Source organism: Drosophila sulfurigaster, chromosome 3 (genome assembly GCF_023558435.1).
Source record: "Drosophila sulfurigaster albostrigata strain 15112-1811.04 chromosome 3, ASM2355843v2, whole genome shotgun sequence".
NCBI classification, from domain to species: Eukaryota; Metazoa; Arthropoda; class Insecta; order Diptera; family Drosophilidae; genus Drosophila; species Drosophila sulfurigaster.
Window position 1 is genome coordinate 46,929,349 of NC_084883.1, and position 18,931 is coordinate 46,948,279.

The 18,931-nt window shown below is 35.1% G+C and overlaps 1 protein-coding gene across 3 annotated transcripts in view; it reads right to left on the reverse strand.

Moving 5' to 3' along the window:
- Positions 1–18,931, reverse strand: part of LOC133840233 (NAD(+) hydrolase sarm1) — a 45,548-nt gene that overhangs the window by 22,059 nt on the left and 4,558 nt on the right. Inside the window, exon 1 of one of the 3 annotated variants that reach the window (XM_062271946.1) lies at positions 18,168–18,548. The exons of 1 other annotated variant lie outside the window; for it this stretch is intronic. In XM_062271946.1, the coding sequence (XP_062127930.1) occupies positions 18,168–18,533 (366 nt within the window). In that variant the 5' untranslated portion in view covers positions 18,534–18,548. Of the gene's footprint in view, positions 1–11,257; positions 11,402–18,167; positions 18,549–18,931 lie in introns of those variants that run through there. One more of the 3 variants, XM_062271947.1, reaches the window with a different exon arrangement.

Genomic DNA, 18,931 nt, shown 5'->3' on the forward strand with positions numbered 1-18,931 from the left:
CGCCTCGACTTTTTATTATGTATCTTTGCTATATATTTATATATGTTTATGTGTGCGTGTTTGTGAGTATGTATGTTCCTTTTTATACTTATGTGATATGTGCACAACCTCTTGGTTATTAAGCTTTTATTATTATAATTATTATTTGTATCGTTTTATAGTATTATTTTTATTACGCCACGCTGCCGGGCAATAAACTTGTGTTTATCTTAATATTTATAATCTATGCTTTTATTAGTGCATATGCGTTTTGTTTACGTTCGTATTGTGTATATAGCGATAGAAGTTCACAATCAATGTAATAAATTACATGAAACTGCTTAAAAACCCAACAAAAATTTTAGTTTTTATGGCAGTGCATTGCGAACTGTTTTGTACTGCGAGGGTTTGAAATGCAGCGTGCTGCATTGTAAACTTTATTATTTATAAAATTGTGTAAATAATATTGTAGTTAATTCAAGAATATTATGAATTATGCATTGTTACTGAAGTCAACTGTGAGTTTGGTGCAATGCTTCTCAAAACTGCTGCTGAACTGCAGTGCACAAACAGTTTTACAGCCACGTCACAGTTTGGCATGCTTGTTTGTGCTTTCTGGCTGTCGCCACTCGATTTGAAACGCATTTCAACAACTATTGACGCATTTTATTTGCCTTGCACCCACATTCGACTGCCTACGAGTTCCTGGTAACTGGAAATTCGTTGCGCTTCTTTTCAACAAATCTCTGGGCAATATTAAAGCCATGCTGTGATTCATTTTTTGACTTCTGCTGCCTGTTTTTGGTCATTTGGCTTGGCGCTGTGTCTGAGCACGGCTTAAGTGTTTGCGCTTTTTATTGATTTTAGCCGGATTTTGTGCTGCTACCGATGGCGACAACGCAACGTCATATTTGTGTTGGCTTTACAATTTTTGGTTTCTCTGTTCTGTTCTTGTTTCTTATTTTTATGGTGGCATGCCACGCGCGTCCCATTTTCCACACACACAGCGTAGAGTTTTGGGTGCGGCACTTTTTCGCTTTTTAACTGTGACACGCGATTTGCTCATAGCCATTGCTTTGGCGCCTCATTGTCCTTTCACCTGCCCCCCACACAACGGACGGAGAACCTAATTAACCGACCTCTGTCTCTGTCTCTGTGGTCTCTATTTGCATGCCAAACTAATGAAAAGTTTCTTGAACTTTTGACCTCTCTCACACGTGACAAACATGGTAAACATGCTGCACAATTCACTGCGGGGTTCTTTCTTTAGTTTTCTTGGTATTTTTATGCGCGTTTAATTGTTTGTTTTGACTGCCTGTGCACAACCAACCAACCAACCAACCAACATCAGGCCAACAAACAACAAACCACACTGACACCACCTCAATTAACTGCGTGGAGAGTTGAGGGCATCGTTTAATATACATGAATTCCTTTCTGCGCGAGTTCCAAGAAATCATCGGAATAACGAAAACGCAAAAAATGAATTTTTAATAGCACTTAAATGTTTGTCGAATACTTTATTATCATTGTCTCTTGTTGTTGTCGTTGCTGTTGTTGCCTTTTTGTTTAACTTTTATTGGACAATCTTTTGACTAATTTGCATGCTCAGCTCCGATGACAGTTTACAGCTTTTCAAAACTTATGTATTTGATAGTATATCGAGAATAACAACGCTTAAACCTCCTCGAGGGTCAATCCAGCTACCGGTATTATTAACTATTATTTTGCGATTCATTTGACAAATCTGCTAAAAATGTGACTAAACGCAGCTGTCGCTTTGAGTCAAACCAAATTTGCATAAATTCATTTAGACTAAAGTCTTTATTAAACATTTTAGGCAAAAACAATAAGCGAGGAATGTGAATTAAATGTTTCTATACTCGCTAGTAATAGGGTAAAAGAGTATTATAATTTTTTTATATTGCAGAAAATTTATGTAACAAACAGAAGAAGGCGTCTCTAAACGCATTAAGTATATATATTCCTGATCAGTATGAGTATTTTTGCGATCAGAAGGTATTAAAAAAATATATAGTATATTTTAAATGGTGCTATAACGATATACCAAATATAGCCAAAGGTATACTTTTGTATTTTTTTGTTATATTAATTTCGTATGTTTTTAGAATATTGCTTAATTAAAATTGGGAATCAGGTATTTCTCAGTCGTATATACTATATTTTGTACTCTATGGTATATTTTGAATGTAGTACTATATGGATATACCAAATACAAAATTCGATATATTTTAGTATTTATTTGGTATATTAGTTTGGTATATTTTGTAATATATTGTATATATCTATAAGAATATACCAATTGCAACATTCGGTATATTTTAGTATTTATTCGGTATATTTTAGAATATGGTTTTATTGAAAATGGGAAGCGGGTATCTCACAGTCGAGCACACTCAACCGTAGCTTACTTGTTTTAAAATTACTTTGCTTTCATTTTGGAGGGGGAATTCCCAAAGGCATTTTGAGAATAAAATTCCTTGGTGTAAACTATTTCAAGGCTTCATGGATTCAATTTGCGTTTAGCATTTCATTATAAAAGCTTTATATCAACTTTTTATCAATTAACATAAAAAACGTGTGCAGACCCAAAAATAAAAATAAAGGCCAAAAACTGGCTTCGCTAACGGATAAAGTTATAATGTGGTTTTTATGCGATTTAAATGAACTTTTGCGGACACTGTCAAAGGGAAGGAGAAAGAGGAGCGGGGATGAAGCCGCATTTTTGCACATTTCTGTGTATGTGTGTGTGTATAATAAATTTAACAACAACAAAGAAATGGCACACGAGACAACGGTTGAGTGATTTTTAATGTATTCGTGACAATAATGTGTGCGTTGCGTTCTGTTTTGTTCTTTTTCTGTTCTTTCTCGCTTTTCTGCTGCTGTTGTGTTGCAGATAAAATGTTTTAATGTTTTATTTGCGTTTTTATTATTGTTTAATTAGGCAGAGGCAGCCCACTCAACCTCCCCTCCGAATGAATGGCAAACTTTGTTTGTCGCCACACACAAAACAAAAAAAAAACTACGACTGACTACAAATTGAGCTATGAGCCAAGTTTATTGTTCTAGGCGCCTTTTCAGTTGCAAACAATTCCAGTTCACAGCGTGGGTTTCACGTTCAGAGTGCGAGATGAGAGACAACTATAACTATAACAATAACAATGTTGCACTCGGTTGGGGTTGGAACTGGAACTCAAAAGTTGTCTATATCTATCTGAGTGTATGTTTTTTTTTGTTGTGTGTGGGTGGCAGACACTGACAGTGGCTCCAAAAAGTTGCCAACAATTGCGTTAACTTGTGAAATATCCGAGCAGCGACTTTCCATAAAAGGAAACTCTCTGAATATTCATAGCTTACGAGTTAGTAAATGACACAGACAGATTGTGAAATTAGTAGAAATGCGTAAAAAAAACAATTATTTTATTTTTTAAAGTAGGTATTTACAACTTTCAAGTTAGTAACTGACAATTTCTCTGATTGTGAAATTAATATAAATTGAAAAAATACATTTTGTAAAGTATTGTTCATTTCTGAGAAATACAAATTTGTAGAAACATTTTTTGTATATTTAAAGTGTCTACTTTTATTATAATAATTAGAACATTTTATTCGAAATTTTACAACTTAATATGTTTTCTGTTACATTAGAAAAGTACAAGTTAGTTTTAATTATACTGAAGACGATGTAAGGCACAAAATAATCGAATTTTAAATTGAATACAAAATGAAACAAGTATGAAAGCTACAGTCGAGTGTGCTCGACTGTGAGATACTCGCTACCCATTTTTAATAAAAGCAAAACAATGCAGTATTAGTCTTTAAATATACCAAATTAATATACCACAAAAATACTAAAATATACCAAAGGCAATATTTAGTATATTAAGATAGTACTAATTCAAAATATACCATAGAGTATAAGCTATTATCTTAAAATATACCAAATTAATATACCACAAAAATACTAAAAATATACCAAAGGCTATATTTGGTATATTACGATAGTACTAATTCAAAATATGTCACAGCGTATAAAATATAATCTTAAAATATACCGAATTAATATACCAGAAAAATACTGAAATATGCCAAAGGCTATATTTGGTATATTAAGATAGTGCTAATTCAAAATATACCACACATTATAAACTATAATCTTGAAATATACCAAATTAATATACCACAAAATACTAAAATATACCAAAGGCTATATTTGGTATATTAAAATAGTACTAATTCAAAATATTATATATCGCAGAGTATAAAATTTAGCAGATTGTCAGCCAAAGCAACAAACAAATGAATTTCTTAATACCTTCATAAATTTTTTATCTGTTCGCAACCAAATTATCAGAAATCATAAATATAATACTTTAGTTACTATTGTCTGCATCAAAGAATTTAATTTATATGTTACTTCATTTTAAATATACGAGCTTCTACTATAGTCATACAAATTAAATATTTAGTAGTTATTCATTTCATTTATTCATTTTTAAATGCATTTATTATTTGCTTGCCTGTCAACATAAAATTTCGAAAACATTGCAAACTGACAATCAACACTTTTTATATGTTATTAATTTTATTATGTCTAATGCATGAATATTTTAAAAGCATTGTTCACGCCAGTTATGATTCATATTTTTGCTCGCTATGCAGATTTCTAGTTTACCAAATTGAATCTAAACAACTTGGTGAAATAGTTGCAGCTGCTGCAGCGAAAGCATCTGCAGTTGACAGCAGCCACTAGTTTAGAAGATAAGTGTGTAATCAAATTGAAGCACTCAAGACGAAGCTGTTTTTGAGACGCCTTTCAAGTTTGCGTAATTGAATTTGAGCAGCAGTTGAGCTCTGCCACAACAGTAGCAGAAGCAGAAGCAGTCAGTATCAGTAGAAGGCAGCACCTCAAGTTTACTTGACACGCAAATGCAATAAAAATGACATCGCACTCTAAAGCATTTCCGCTTCGACTAGAAGCTCCAGCTTCAAAAAGCAAATCGAGTCGAGAGTCGAGGTAGCAATTTTCTATTCAAATATTGTAACATAACAGAATTGAATATTTCACCGTGAAAATGCGGCACAGTTGCTTTGCCTCGCTTTGCCTTGCCTCGCTTTGCCATTGATCATACGCCCCGTAGCCGATGGCGATGCTAAAGCAAAATGCGCTGAGGTTCAAGGTCAATGCCATTGTCTCGGCTGAGATAAAAACAGCTGCAATCGCAATCGCAGTCGACAGACGCTGTCGCTGTCTTTGCCAATTAGTTGGCCCACAAAATGCGGTTTGGCCAACGAATGTGTCTCATTAGCCGCAGATTAATTTTGATTGCACTCGCAATTTGACGTTACATTTAGCAACGTTGCGTGGGTGCTGCCAAAAAGCAAATAAAAACTTGAAAACTAATCTCGCAGCTGCCAGTGCTTACTGTACTTTTTAGAAGGGAGGTTAGTTTTATTTAATTTTTTTCGGTTTCTGGTTTTTGGTTTTCGCAACCCTTAAATCAAATGACGCAGTTAGCCCTTGACACGAGCGTGTTTTGTTTTTGCGACGCCAATCGCGGGTCAGGTTGCAACTCCCAACTGCACTATCAAAGGTTTGTTGGTTGCGGGGAGCGGGTAGCGGGCGCGGTTGTAGGTGCCAGCTTCGATAAGAGTGGGCCAGAGATAAGCCATAAATAAACAGTGGCCATAAAATGGAACAACAACTGCCAGCCGAGAATCCCTCGACAAACATCAAACACAGCAGTTGCCATGCGTGCGGGCTCAATTTTCAAAACACTACAAAAAAAAAAAAACCAATGAATATAAAAACTAGCCAGACTACTGCAGTGGAGTATGCTCGACTGTGAGATACCCGTTTAAAAGTGACTTTAAATTATGTTTTAAAAGTAAGCTAAAACCATTTTGAAAGTACTTTTACTTAAATTTGTTAGCTTTAAAAGAATGGGTATGCTCGACTGGGAGATACTCGTTATATGTATTCGAAGAAAAATGTAATAGTGTCTGAACTTAATTTGGGAAAACAAACTTTGTAAGCTTTAAATGAGTAAACAGCCAGACATATCTACAGAATTATATTTAGGATAGGTTGTGTAAAACAGTCAGCCTTAACAGGAGACTTGAAGGTTAACCCTCTAGTGCCCAAGACCGCCCCTAGACGGGTAAAGTTGAAAACACCGTTAATCGCTGTCCCTATTTCGTTTTGTTTTCGTTCCTTGTTATTTTACAATTATACAAATACATATTGCAATGAGCGAAAAATGCGCCAACAAATGAAATTCCTTAAATTATCTTTTCTAAAAATGCTCATACTTAAACTATGTTGTATATTAATCTCACCCTTCTAGCTCTTATATAGTATGTATCTATATTGAGGGTACATAATTTACATTTGTGGAAACACATATTACTATGTGGCAAAACTCCATCAACAAAGGATTTACGTAAGGCTGCTATTTTAATGAACTATAATCATGAAAATATGAGCCTCCTGCTTATATGTCAACTATCTTGGGTCAAAACGCAGCCTCCTAGCTCTTACACGGCTACATTGAGGATAAAATATGTACATACAATAAATAATAAATATCATTCAAATTTCAATTTGATGAAAAACATGAACTATGTTGTGTAAAAATGCCAGCCTTTTAGCTCTTTAATGTCTTCATAACTTATAAAATAAGACTAATTTCTGAAAAAAGCAAAAGTTTTAAATCTATTATTAGCGGAAATTTGAATTTGCGAAAAAAACGTAGTTTATTCTGTATACAAATTTTAGCTTTCTAACTGCTAACACGGAGGATAGATGAGGATAAGCATAATACATAATACGTAATAATTAAATTTGAATTTTGTGGAAATACGTATACTAATTTGGGTAAAGTTTTAAGCCTTCTTCTTACAATTTGCCAAGAAAGTTCAGTTAGTCAGGACAAACAGTTAAATTTTGGGTTAGTAACAATTTCAAACTACCCTTTTTGCTCTTCCGGCTAGGGGGCATAAAAAAAGACCACAATATTAAACTAAAACTAAAACCGGTTGAACAATCGACGTCAGCGACATTCGCTTTAGGGGTCTGTGCTTAACTCTGTCGCTGTTGCTGTCTCAGTGTGAATCTCTGGGTCTGGGTCTCGGTCTCGGTCTCTGGGGCTGAGTAACAAAAGGTAAAAGTGCCAAATAGTATATAAATTTAATGCCTCTGCCTCTGTTTGCTGTTGCTGTTGCTGTGTGTGGCAGTGCAATCAAAGCATAATCGAAGCAATCGAGCATGAAGCACACACTATTCACACACACTAACACACCAACACACACTCGCAGATACAGCAAAACTATCTGCGAGATACATTTTTGTTTTGCCATTTGTCGAGCATTTCCTACACACAAACTCGGGCCGCACACAAACCTCGCTAATCAGAGACAACTCAGTGCGATCAATCTACTCGCAATAACAATAACAACAATAACAACAACAACTAAAACAACGCCAACGCTTGCGCTTTACTGTAAACAACAACAAGCAGCCTTTTATGCCTTTTCGCTTGAAACTTTTCGTTTGTTTCTTTTACGAGTTGTTTCTAGAAGTTTTATATTTTTTTCGCATTTTATTTACCTTTTCTTATTTTTGTTTATATTTTTCTTTTTTTTTATTGTTTTGTGCCTAATTTAAAAAAAAACATCAGGCTACAGGAAAATCACCTTTTTCTTTTACTGTGATTACCTTTGGTTTTTCACTCGCTGTTGCTTTTTGCACACATTTTCACCTCGAATTTTTCACACAGCAGATCGCGGCATCAAAAGCCGCGCCGAAATCGCGTGCGTTTTTTTTGTGACTTTGATATTTCGACTGCACGCGTTTTTCTTTAGTGGATGTGTTTTCAGCTTTTGCACGCGCGGAAGCGACGAACACAACTGAAACGAAAACTGAATGAAAAGCACAAATATCGCACACACTCAGCGCAGCAGAGAGAGCGAGTGAGTGTGTGAGAGAGAGAGAGAGCGGTTTGACTTGTTTTGGCAGCCAGCAGCAACAACAGACACTCTGTTGGGGCTGTCTGTTTAGTGCTTTTGCTTTTGCGTCGCTTTGCAGCACTGTTCGCGCAAGGCGAGAGCTTTTTGAACTTGTTGCTCTTGTGTTATTGTTTTATGCTGTTTGCTCGCTCGCTCGCACTCGCTCTCACGTTAATTCGAGGGGGGCGCCGTTAATTGTGACCCAAACTGTTTGTAGTTGCTTTTGCCGTCCGTTGCAGTTTGAATGACGCTTTCAATTAAAAACTGAGCGCTGTCATTTTGCTGTAATAAGTGTTGCGTTTGGCTCCGGTTTTGCAGTTATCTTAATTGATTTGAAGCATAAATTATAGACAAACAGGCAGGTTTTAGATACTGCATGGCATTAACTGCATAATATTTTCACTTGCAAGATTGGAAGTGGAGGAAGAAGAAGATGAATTGGAAGGAGTGAAGTAAATTTAGCATCAAGGCTGGCAATTCCACACATAACTCGACTTTTCGACTGACTACTGTATGTACATACATCTCTCCCTCATCTATCCAGCGAAACGGATTCAAAAAAACAACAAAAACAAAAACCAAAAATTCCCTCTGCTGTCTCCCATTGACGTCAGTCAGTAAGGCAGTGAGGCAGGCCAAGCAGCAGGCACGTTCTGGAAATCAAATGTACAAGTTGTGTTGGATGTATTGTGGTTAATATAGACAAAGGCGACGCATAGAAGAAGAGCAAATAGCGAACAGAAACAGCAACAGCAACAGAAATAAAACAGCAACAGCAAACAGAAACAGTCGTGGGCCACTTTAGAGAATAGTCAAAAGAAAATTGCGCGATCGTCGAGCAAAAAAGAAACAAACGTATATGGTTAAGTGCCTCCAAATGGAGAAGGGAGATGGGAGAGAGGAGAGAGGAGAGGACTGACGAGACTTGGGCCAGGTCGAGAGTGCAAATTAGCAGATGGTTTAATCAGAAATGGAACTGTTCAATATCTGTATTTGGATCGACTTTGGAGGGGAACTACTTTGGTGATCGTATAATTAGAGAGACGGCTGCAGTTGACGCATTTAGCTCTAGATTGAAGATGGGCAATAAACAAAAAACCGCATGAAATTAATTATAAACAAATAACATTTGCCGATTTATGTGCCGCCTATTTTAATGGCATCTGAATTTTGAATTCGCATTCGCGATCAACAAAAACACGATCGCGTTCCTCTCTCGCTCTCTCTCTCTCTCCCATTTATAATTTGTTCTATCTATCTCTTTTACGTATGTATGTAAATCACAGTCAACATTCAACGCCCCAAAATTTTGTGATTCGAGTTAGAAAGCCGAAAACAAAACACGAATCGCTTAATTTATGCTCATTCCAATTAAAAGTTAAGTAATCGTATTTTTTGAAATCTATTTCTATCGCTGCATAATTAAGTTATCAAGCATTTTAATAGCTCAGTGAGGAGTAAATTAAGTGAAAGATGATATCGCATTTCCAGCGAATTGACGCTGCAATTCTAGATTGAATATTTGCATAATGTTTAGCAAATAAATTTAATTGTTTGTCTATTTAACATAACAATTATAGAGGATGTGAGATATGCAGCTAAGATATGCACAGGTTTTATTTAAAGAGACTATTTACTGTCAATATACATATATCTTGTTATCTGTTAATCTTAAAAATCTATTATATTACTTTTCTTAACACAGTATTTTCTTTATTTTCATTTATCTGACCAGTAGACTTAGACTTTGTTATATTAATTAACGTTCCCTTGTGAAGAAGAGTATTCTGAAAAAAAATTATAAAAGTCTACACGTTTTAATATATATTATATTTTTCAAGCTATCCATTTCCTCCAAACTCCAAAGATTTTAATTTATTTTGCTTCTTACATTGTTTTTCTTTCATTCGTTAAGTCCTATTCTATGTCTGGTGAAATTCAAACTTAACTTTCACATGTTTCATTTGGATTTGGAATTGTACAGCTTATGAAACATTTATGTTTTTCAAGTTAAGTACTGTAAAAAATTAATGAATAATAAAAAAAGGTTGTTAATACATTTTTAGCAAATGATTCATTCGCCTATTATCTTACATCCATACATTATTTTTCTTTTCATTTTCAATTTCATTCATTTTAAAGTAGAAATGATGAAATTGTTTTAAAGTCACGTTCTAAAGCTTGTGAATTATTAATATTTTTTAACTAAACTGTTCTTCAACAAGTAAGAAAGCTATAGTCGAGTGAGCTTGACTATGAGATACCCGTTGGTTGTATTCCATTAGACCATATTCGAAATATAGTATATACCAAATTACTGAAATATACCGAAGGCTGAATATGGTAGATCAATATTGTAAATATAACAGATTGTCAGTCAAAGACTCGATTGTAGTCTTAAATAACTTCTACAAGCGGATGTGATCCACATTTTTTGATGAATTAAATATTGTTTTTACAACGAGTAAAGAATTTCCATTACATTCTAAATCAACTTCAATACAGCTTAGGTTTGCATGAGTTTAAAATCAAATTGATCCCACATTTTTTGATGAATTAAATATTGTATTTATAAGAAATAAATCATTTTCATTGCATCCTAAGTTCTCTTCAATCTTAGGTGTAAATGCAGCTTAAGTTTGTGATCGCACACATTTTGAAAATTAAATATTGTTTTTATAACAATTAAATAATTTCCATTACATTGGAGCTTAAGTTTTTATGAGTTTACAATGAAATATGATATGCTGTGCATCTTATCTCAAGGCTTCAGTTACAACACATAGTGTCGAAGTTTACGATCGTTGTTGCACATGCTTCTGTTTCTGCAGAATTTCCCTATGAAATAATAATAATAATAATGGGCTGGGCATTACGTGTTGTCGCCCGATGTTATTGCTGCTCTTTGCAGCTCTTTCCACTTGCTGTCTGAGCAAAGGTCAAGACGCAGCACACAATTAGACTACACAATAGTAGGAATCATAAATGGGTAATGCTGTCTGCCTTTCACTCGCACTCACTCACTCACAGTCTAGGGAACGGCGCTGTGAATGGTTCAGAGACAGCGACAGAGAAGAAGAAGATGAAGAAGGAAACGAAGGGAGAAGAGCATTAGGGGAGACGCCAGAGCGTCGTCTGGCTTGATCATTTGCAGCGGCGTCGCGGGGTTAATGAACGATTCGCTTGGCGCTTCGAATTCAAACTCAATTGAATAGATAGCCGAGGATTAACCGAGGGAAAACCTTACCTGATAGTGTTGCCGTGGAAATATCAAACGGGATCGCAACGCTGCCGTGTGGCTGCCGCCGCCGCTCGACGCTGAACTCTTGGGTTGGGTTTGGGCCAAGAGCGGACTGCGTGTTGAGGTGACAACCATGATGATGATGATGATGTTGTTGATGATTATATCACTTGAATTCTTTTTGATCACCGATCTTTTGTTTATACAATAAATACTTGACGTTCTTTTATTTTCTTTTCTCGCTGCACTTTTGTGTGTTATTCACTTTGCCTTGCTGCACCTTTGTGCCGTTTGCCTTGGCATTTTGGGAAGCTAATTCAATAATTTTTCTTTATTTTCTTTTTGTTGTTCTCTATGCCAAAAACAAAGCATAATTCATTTGCATTAATTTCAACAATTAGCATTCCAGAAAGCGAGAACGCGCATTTTTCCCCCGAAATCGATAATAATAACGCATAAAACACACAAGAGAAATATGCCTTCACTTTGTGTGTGTGAGTATCGAAAAACTCTTATTGTTATAAACAATTACCACACTTTGAACATCTGGTTTTCGAACAACGAGAAAATAACAAGAAAAGAAATGAGAAAACAACAAAGAGGAAGAGAAAAAAGACCCGGCTACTCAGCAGACAACAATCGCGGTGACCGTTAACCAAAATAAGAGAAAGAAATGTTTAAGTTATCGAAGCTGAGACTGCTTGCTTTGGAGATACCCTGTAACTGGTGTTTGACTTGAAAAACTCGCGCTTCTATTATTTATGAAGTTTTCAGATAAGATAACGAAGTTCGATTAACTTAGAAGGCAAAGTTCAAATTGAAAGTAAACAAGATAAATAGAGTAAACAATGAAATAAAAGCGTGATGTTGTTACTCTATATACTCGAATACCCTTTGCTTTTGAGGAGAGATGTCAGAGAACTGGTTTTGCGCGAGTATCTTTGGGTTAGCATTTGGGTTGACAAATGTATCTAGCAGATACAGATACAGATACATATACAGCTGCCATAAAGTAGCTGATTATGACATCTCCTTGCCTTGGAGCCTTGACTCTCCACTTTGCTCTGGGCGTTGTTTTGGGACAAGTTCAGTACCCACTCACACTCACACACACACACACACTATCGCACACTCGCATTCCCTCCACGTGGGTTTTACACTTCCGTTTGCATTTGTCGCGCTGTGGCATGCAAGTTGCTGTCTGCTGCTTCAACTTGGCTAATGAATTTCCGTTTGGCCAACACAGGCGTTAACCGTTTTACACAAATACGTTTCCCCCTCTCTCTCTCTCTCTCTCTCTCTCTCTTTCTCCCTCCCTCCCTCTTGGTCTTCCCCCTTCTTTGGGTCTCTGGGTTATAGTCAATAAAACGCGTTTCTCGCCAACTCTGTTTGGGCGTCTTGGCGATTGATTTTGCAGCCTACGCAATTGTCCAACAAATTTTCCAAGAATCAAGCTTTGGCTTTTGGCACAAACTGGTTATTAAACTATCGCATGTATAACTATGCAAATTTATGTGCATTTTATATTGCACTAATTTCACAAGAAGACGTATTATAAACCGAATTTTTATTAGCACTTTCTGAAATGTAACGGCAAAGCACGAGACTCGATTTGTTTGCTATTTAGAATTAGCATTGAGAATTATTTATGTGCTTTATGAATTCGGTTTGTTTAAAATTCTTGAATTTTATTTTGTCGCCTAATTTATGGGCAGCATTTCACGATTTTACGCACTCAGTTACACCTTCTTCTTTTTGATGTGTTTTATTTATGTTTTATTTCTATTTAAATACACACACAATTTATATATTACTTTGCTCGTATTTTTTGTTTAGTTATTGCGCTTTGGTCGCATTCTCTAGATTTCACAATATTATTTAAAGCTTTTATCTTTCGCTGCTGCTAATTTGATTTTGTTGTATTTATAAAGTATATTTTTATTTGTTTCGCGTCGTTGTCTTCGATTGCGCTCTGAACTTGTCCGTTGCGTGTTCGACACAAGACTGAAAAAACTGAATCTCTCTCGGTTGGCAGGTTGAGGCTACGCTCTGAAAGAGTCGAAACCGAGAGAGAGAGACAGTACTAAACAGAGAGAGAAAGAGGAATAGTGTGCAGATCAGCGCTCGCTCTCTCCTTCGCTCTCGCTTGGAGCTTGTTTTCAATTTTTTATTTGCATTGCAGTTTTTTGTTGGTGTAAGGGGCATCAACGATAATAATGTGATTTTTCTCGCAGCTGGTTTTGTACCCATTACGCAGTGGGTAGGAGGGTATTATAATTTGATGGGTACATATGTAAGACATAAGATGCAGTTGGGTCTTAGTTGATTTGGTTGACAATATGCTATATTTTATACTTAATGATTTATTTTGATTAATTCAGAATTTTGTACTCTATGATATATTATATTTTGGACTATTATGATCCAAACAAATACATTTTGAACATATTAGTATATTGATATATCAAATATAGCTATTGGTATATATTGTACTCAATTATATATTTTAAACATTATTCTATATTAATATACCAAATATACCGAATGTTAATATTGTGCACTCAATGACATATTTTGACTATAATAGTATATTAATATACCAAATATATCCCTTGCTATATTTTATACTCTATTTTGAAAAAAATACTATATCGATATACAAAAATAGCTTTCGGTATATTTTATATAGCAAATATAGCTTTTAGTATACTTTGTACTCAATGATATATGTATATTAAAAATAAAAGTATATCGGTATACCAAATATATCTTTCAGTATATTTTGTACTAAATTATATATATTTTGAATAAATAGTATATTATCGTATTTTGGTATATTGTTTACTCAATAATATATTTTGAACACAATAGTATATCTATATACTAAATACTAGTTTCGGTATATTTAAGAAGTTCATTTAATATATTCCAAGAATAAATCGGGTATCTTACAGTCGAACACACTCAACTAAAGTTTTCTTACATGTGTTTGTATTATTTTTACACGCGTTTTAATTTGCTCTGTTGTATTTTCAAAAATTATCCACACACAAAAAAGGAATTGAATGAACTTTGAAGTTGCTTTTGCTTTTGCAAGTGAGCAAAAAGAAGAGACATTGGCATAAACAACTCGCATTAGTTTATTTATTATGCGCATTTGGTTTTTGCGCTTAAAAGATAAATAAACAAATTGGTTAATAACACATTTTGTTGACTGGCAAACTGGCAAACGGACATTCTCAGGTTCAGGTTGATTCAATGATTGAATTGAATTGAACATAACGAGAAACACGTGCATTGTATTATTTTGTTTTTGTTTTAGTTTTGCGGCTAATTCTTAATTACGTGTATGTTTTTGTTTAATAAACATTTCAATTGCGATCGCGTTGAAATGAGCTGAAAAATCTTTAATGTTTCCTGGAAATTCAAAAGTATTTCGGAAATTTCGATGTTTTGTATATTTGCAACTTGTGCATTGTTCAACACAGCCAAAAAGTATTCAAATATTGAAACACTAAATTTGTTTATGCGTTTGGTTTAGATTACAAGGCAGCTCTGTGCGTTTACCATGAACCGCATTTGGTGGCGCCACCCACACACACACACACACACACATAGAGAAGTAATTTGGACAGCTGTATCTGTATCTGTCAGATACAAAATGTTGTTGAACTAAGGCAAGCGAGAGAAGGTCAATTGATAGCGTGGCCAATGCGTTTTATTCGCTCGCCTTTAATTGAGTTATAGGAAGCACACACACACACACACACTCTCGGATATATTATACGCTGTATTATTAATTATAATCAGCAATAATTATACAATTTGTTGTGCAATTTGGCCGAGAGAATAAACACTACCTGACTGACAGACCGACTGACGACAGAAAGCCACAAGCCAATTTATCATCTACTTTTTTGTACTACATAAATCTTTTTATTTTTTTTTTTGATTTTGCTGTATCTTTCAGATACTTTCGTTTTTAAGCCGAAATGAGGCCAGCAGCAGCAGCAGCATCCGCTTGTGAAGAATTAGTCACAAATGTGTCAGCAGCAGCTCTTTCAGCCAATTAGCTATTTGGACAAACGATTAGCATGAACAAATGGCTCGTCTTAAGATCCGCCCAATTTAGGAGAAGCTTCCCAATTCCCATTCAGATTCATCCTGATCTAAGCGCTGATTCATCGAGTGTGGAAAATGTGTCTTCAATTACGCGCTCGAATTTAGTAAGTACGTTTTGTATCTTGTATCTGGTGCGCTGCCTTGTGAATGAATGAATGTTGTGTGTGGCATGACTTTCGCCTAACTTGCATGACTCATAGTTGTGAATACTTGTGTATCAAGTCAAGCCAATCACAATCACAGCGCCATGTGCATCTGAAAAGGTTTTGCATTGTACTTTGGTGACTCACACGCTTTCTGGGGCTTTCTCAGTGTCTGAGAATCTAACAGAACCAGTCATATTGGCGTCGGTTTTCCAGAGGGCCCAAGGCGCATAACTCAAATGCCGTGAGAGAGTTTTTTAAGTGTCTGTTTTTGTTTTCTGTGTTTTTTTTTTTGGGCGTCCGTCGCGCATGCGCCAATGATTGTCATTATCATCAAGCGTCATTCGTTTTGGTATTTTGGTATTTCGGTCGCATTTCATTTGAGTTTTTCATGCGTAATTGATTTTTATGCACATCCCAGAGAGAGAGAGAAAGAGAAACCCTTTTGGGAGATTTAAATGCAAAGCGTGTTAAACACGTTTTCACATTTGATTTATTTCGTTTGGACTTGGAATTGGGTCATTCGACTTTGAAGCGCGCTGAGCTTCCAGAAATACAACTTTGTACAATTCTTTAGATTAGATTCAATGCGGACAATTTAATTTGAAAATAGAAGGGAATGTAGCGCTGTGATTGATAAACAGACACTCCAATTGTAATTTATAGATTGCTTAACAAGCCCCCGAGAAAAAACTGCGTTTGACATACAAAAGCATTTCATGCTGATGATGATAGCTCTAACAATAGTAACTAAATGCGTCTAAACTGGTCGCAACTTGATATGGATTTATAGCATGTTAGCTACTTTGGCTTTGTCATTACAATATTTATTACCATCTCATCGGCAGCTCATTAATTTCCCAGTTCTAATACCGTTTCAATGACTAAGCCTCAGCTTATCAGCGCAAAAGATCTTCATCGTCGACACCTTCCGAGTTTGCCTGAACAGCATCCGCCTTTACAACGTTTTGTCATAATTTCCGACATGCTAATGACAACAACTCTGAATCTGAGTTTGACTCTGAATCTGAATCTGACTCTGACTCCCCCAAAAATTAAAAACCAAACGACCTTATCAACAATTGCCACTGTCCCTGAACTTCTCAACTACGTCACATGTCAAGTATTTTATGGTCAACGAAAAAGCGCAAAGCAGCGACAGCAGCAGCTTATTGTTTTAGCATTAGAAATAATGATAGAACCCAGAAAACCAGAAGCCAAATGACATAATTGTCATTATACGCTCTATACACTAACTGAAGGTAATACAACTAGAAGACTATGGAGATATTAAAGCATTTAAAAGTATAAGAATTACATTTTAAGAACTTGCAAACAAATTTAGAGTTTCAAAGTGAATCAAAATTCATGGAACAAGAATCTTTAATCAAATGTTGAGAGTAAATAAAACCCATAAAAGATTTCAAAGTTTTTAAAACTTAAATACAAAAATGTAATATACGAACATTTAGATCTTCAAATGACATAATTGTCATTGTACGCTATACGCTAACTGAAGGTATTACAGCTAGAAGTCTATAGAGATAAATACTTTATACAAAATTTATTATTATAATGCAAAAAGTAGAAAGAAAATCTTCAGTTTGAGAGCTTTTCTATCTTTAAAAAAAGTTTTGAATCAGATTTCAATCTTCAATCCTTTTAAGATTGAACATATTATATTACTACGTTCTATACTATACTATAATAAAAATCTTGAGTATAAGAATTTTCATATTTTGAAAAACTGATTGAGACAAGGTTTTCAACAAATCCTCTAAAGGATTAAAATGTTCTAAGAACTATAATAAAAATATTTAATTTGAAAAATTTGGAACAAGTTTTTATTTTAAATAAGTTCTTGAATTGAGGTTTCCAAACTTCAATCAAAATGTAGCTTTGAGATCGAAAATATCTTCAATTTTGCTTAAATTTCAAGAAGTTTAAAATTTTGATCTTGATTTAAGAATATTCTGTGTTGTATTTTGTTAATTGATGATTATTTTTCTTGCTTTTAGTATTTGATTTTCTCTGTATAAAAAAACTTACTTTCTTTCATCCCTAAAACACTCTTTTCATAACAGCTGCTGGAAATAATTTGGTATATTTTGTATATTATAGTACATTTTTAATGTAATAGTATATCGATATACCAAAATATATTCTTCTTTTTAGCTTAGTATTCTTTTGGTATATTCAAAATATTACCGCTTTCTTAATTTTTCAGTATATTTTCAGTATACTCAAAATATGATCGCACTATATTGATTTTATTGACTTTCCTTTTATTTTTGCACTTTAAATTCACCTCCACTTATGCCCAGTGAGAGCATTTAGCATTCGACTATCTCAACTGCGCTGCATTCTTTTGTGTGTTACTGCGATTGTTTGGATTGTTGTTTTTCCGTTTTTGTGTTTTGTTTTTTTTCGTTAGTCTTTTGTTATTGTTATTATTGTTTTGTGCTGTTGCTGTTGCTTTTGGCACATTAAATACCACAGCTGTAAATACCACAGCGAGACGAATTTGTAATTGAAATGGTAATTGAAATTAAAATTGTGGCAAACGCCCCCGCTCAGGAAGCGGGTAACTCGGTTCTACGATTAAAGATGACCTCGTCGAGCGACTAAAACCGAGTGGAGCTCAAACTTACCTTGACAGTGGGCAGCTGTGTATTGACCTTCATGGTTGTCTTGGGATTGGGCAACGTTTGTGACTCGAATGGAGTTGATTGTGGAGCTTTCACTAGTTGCTCGTATTGTTGTTCGATGGTTGAGATGCCGCAATTTGGCGTCGACTTTTTGTTATCTTTGGAGACACAACTCGATAAAGATAAACGTCGAGCGCTGCCAAAGCGAAAAGTGCCACCGAAAGTAGCTCCTGATTTCCTTCTGCTCGATTTATTGTTGCTGGAAGTGTTTTGCGATTGTTGTTGTTGTTGTGGTTGCTTTGGATCGTTGTTGATATGCAATGTTGTTGTTGTCTTTTTACACCACAAGCCACTCAAACGATTGCCCATGCTACAGCGATTATGATAACGTTTTTATTACACTAAACGATCGAAATATGAACAGCAGACAAGCGCAATTTCACATTCTCAACAAACTGAACAATTAATCAAAAATATTCTATCTATATTTTGTGTTTTATTATTGTGGAAGAAAGTTGGGAACGGCACGAAACGAGAACGAGGGAAGCGAGAACGAGAACCGGCGCGCATCTCAATTCGCCAAATACTGAGAATGGAATTCTTTCAAAAAACCACACAAAACACCAAAAACGTTGTTGTCAGTTTTATAAGCAGCTTTCATGTGTGTGTGTGTATTTGTATCTGTATCTGTGCTTGTCTGTGTTTGTATCTGTGTGTTGTTTGTGGTGTGTGCGTCGCTTTATTATGCCCGAAAAACACGGCGTCAT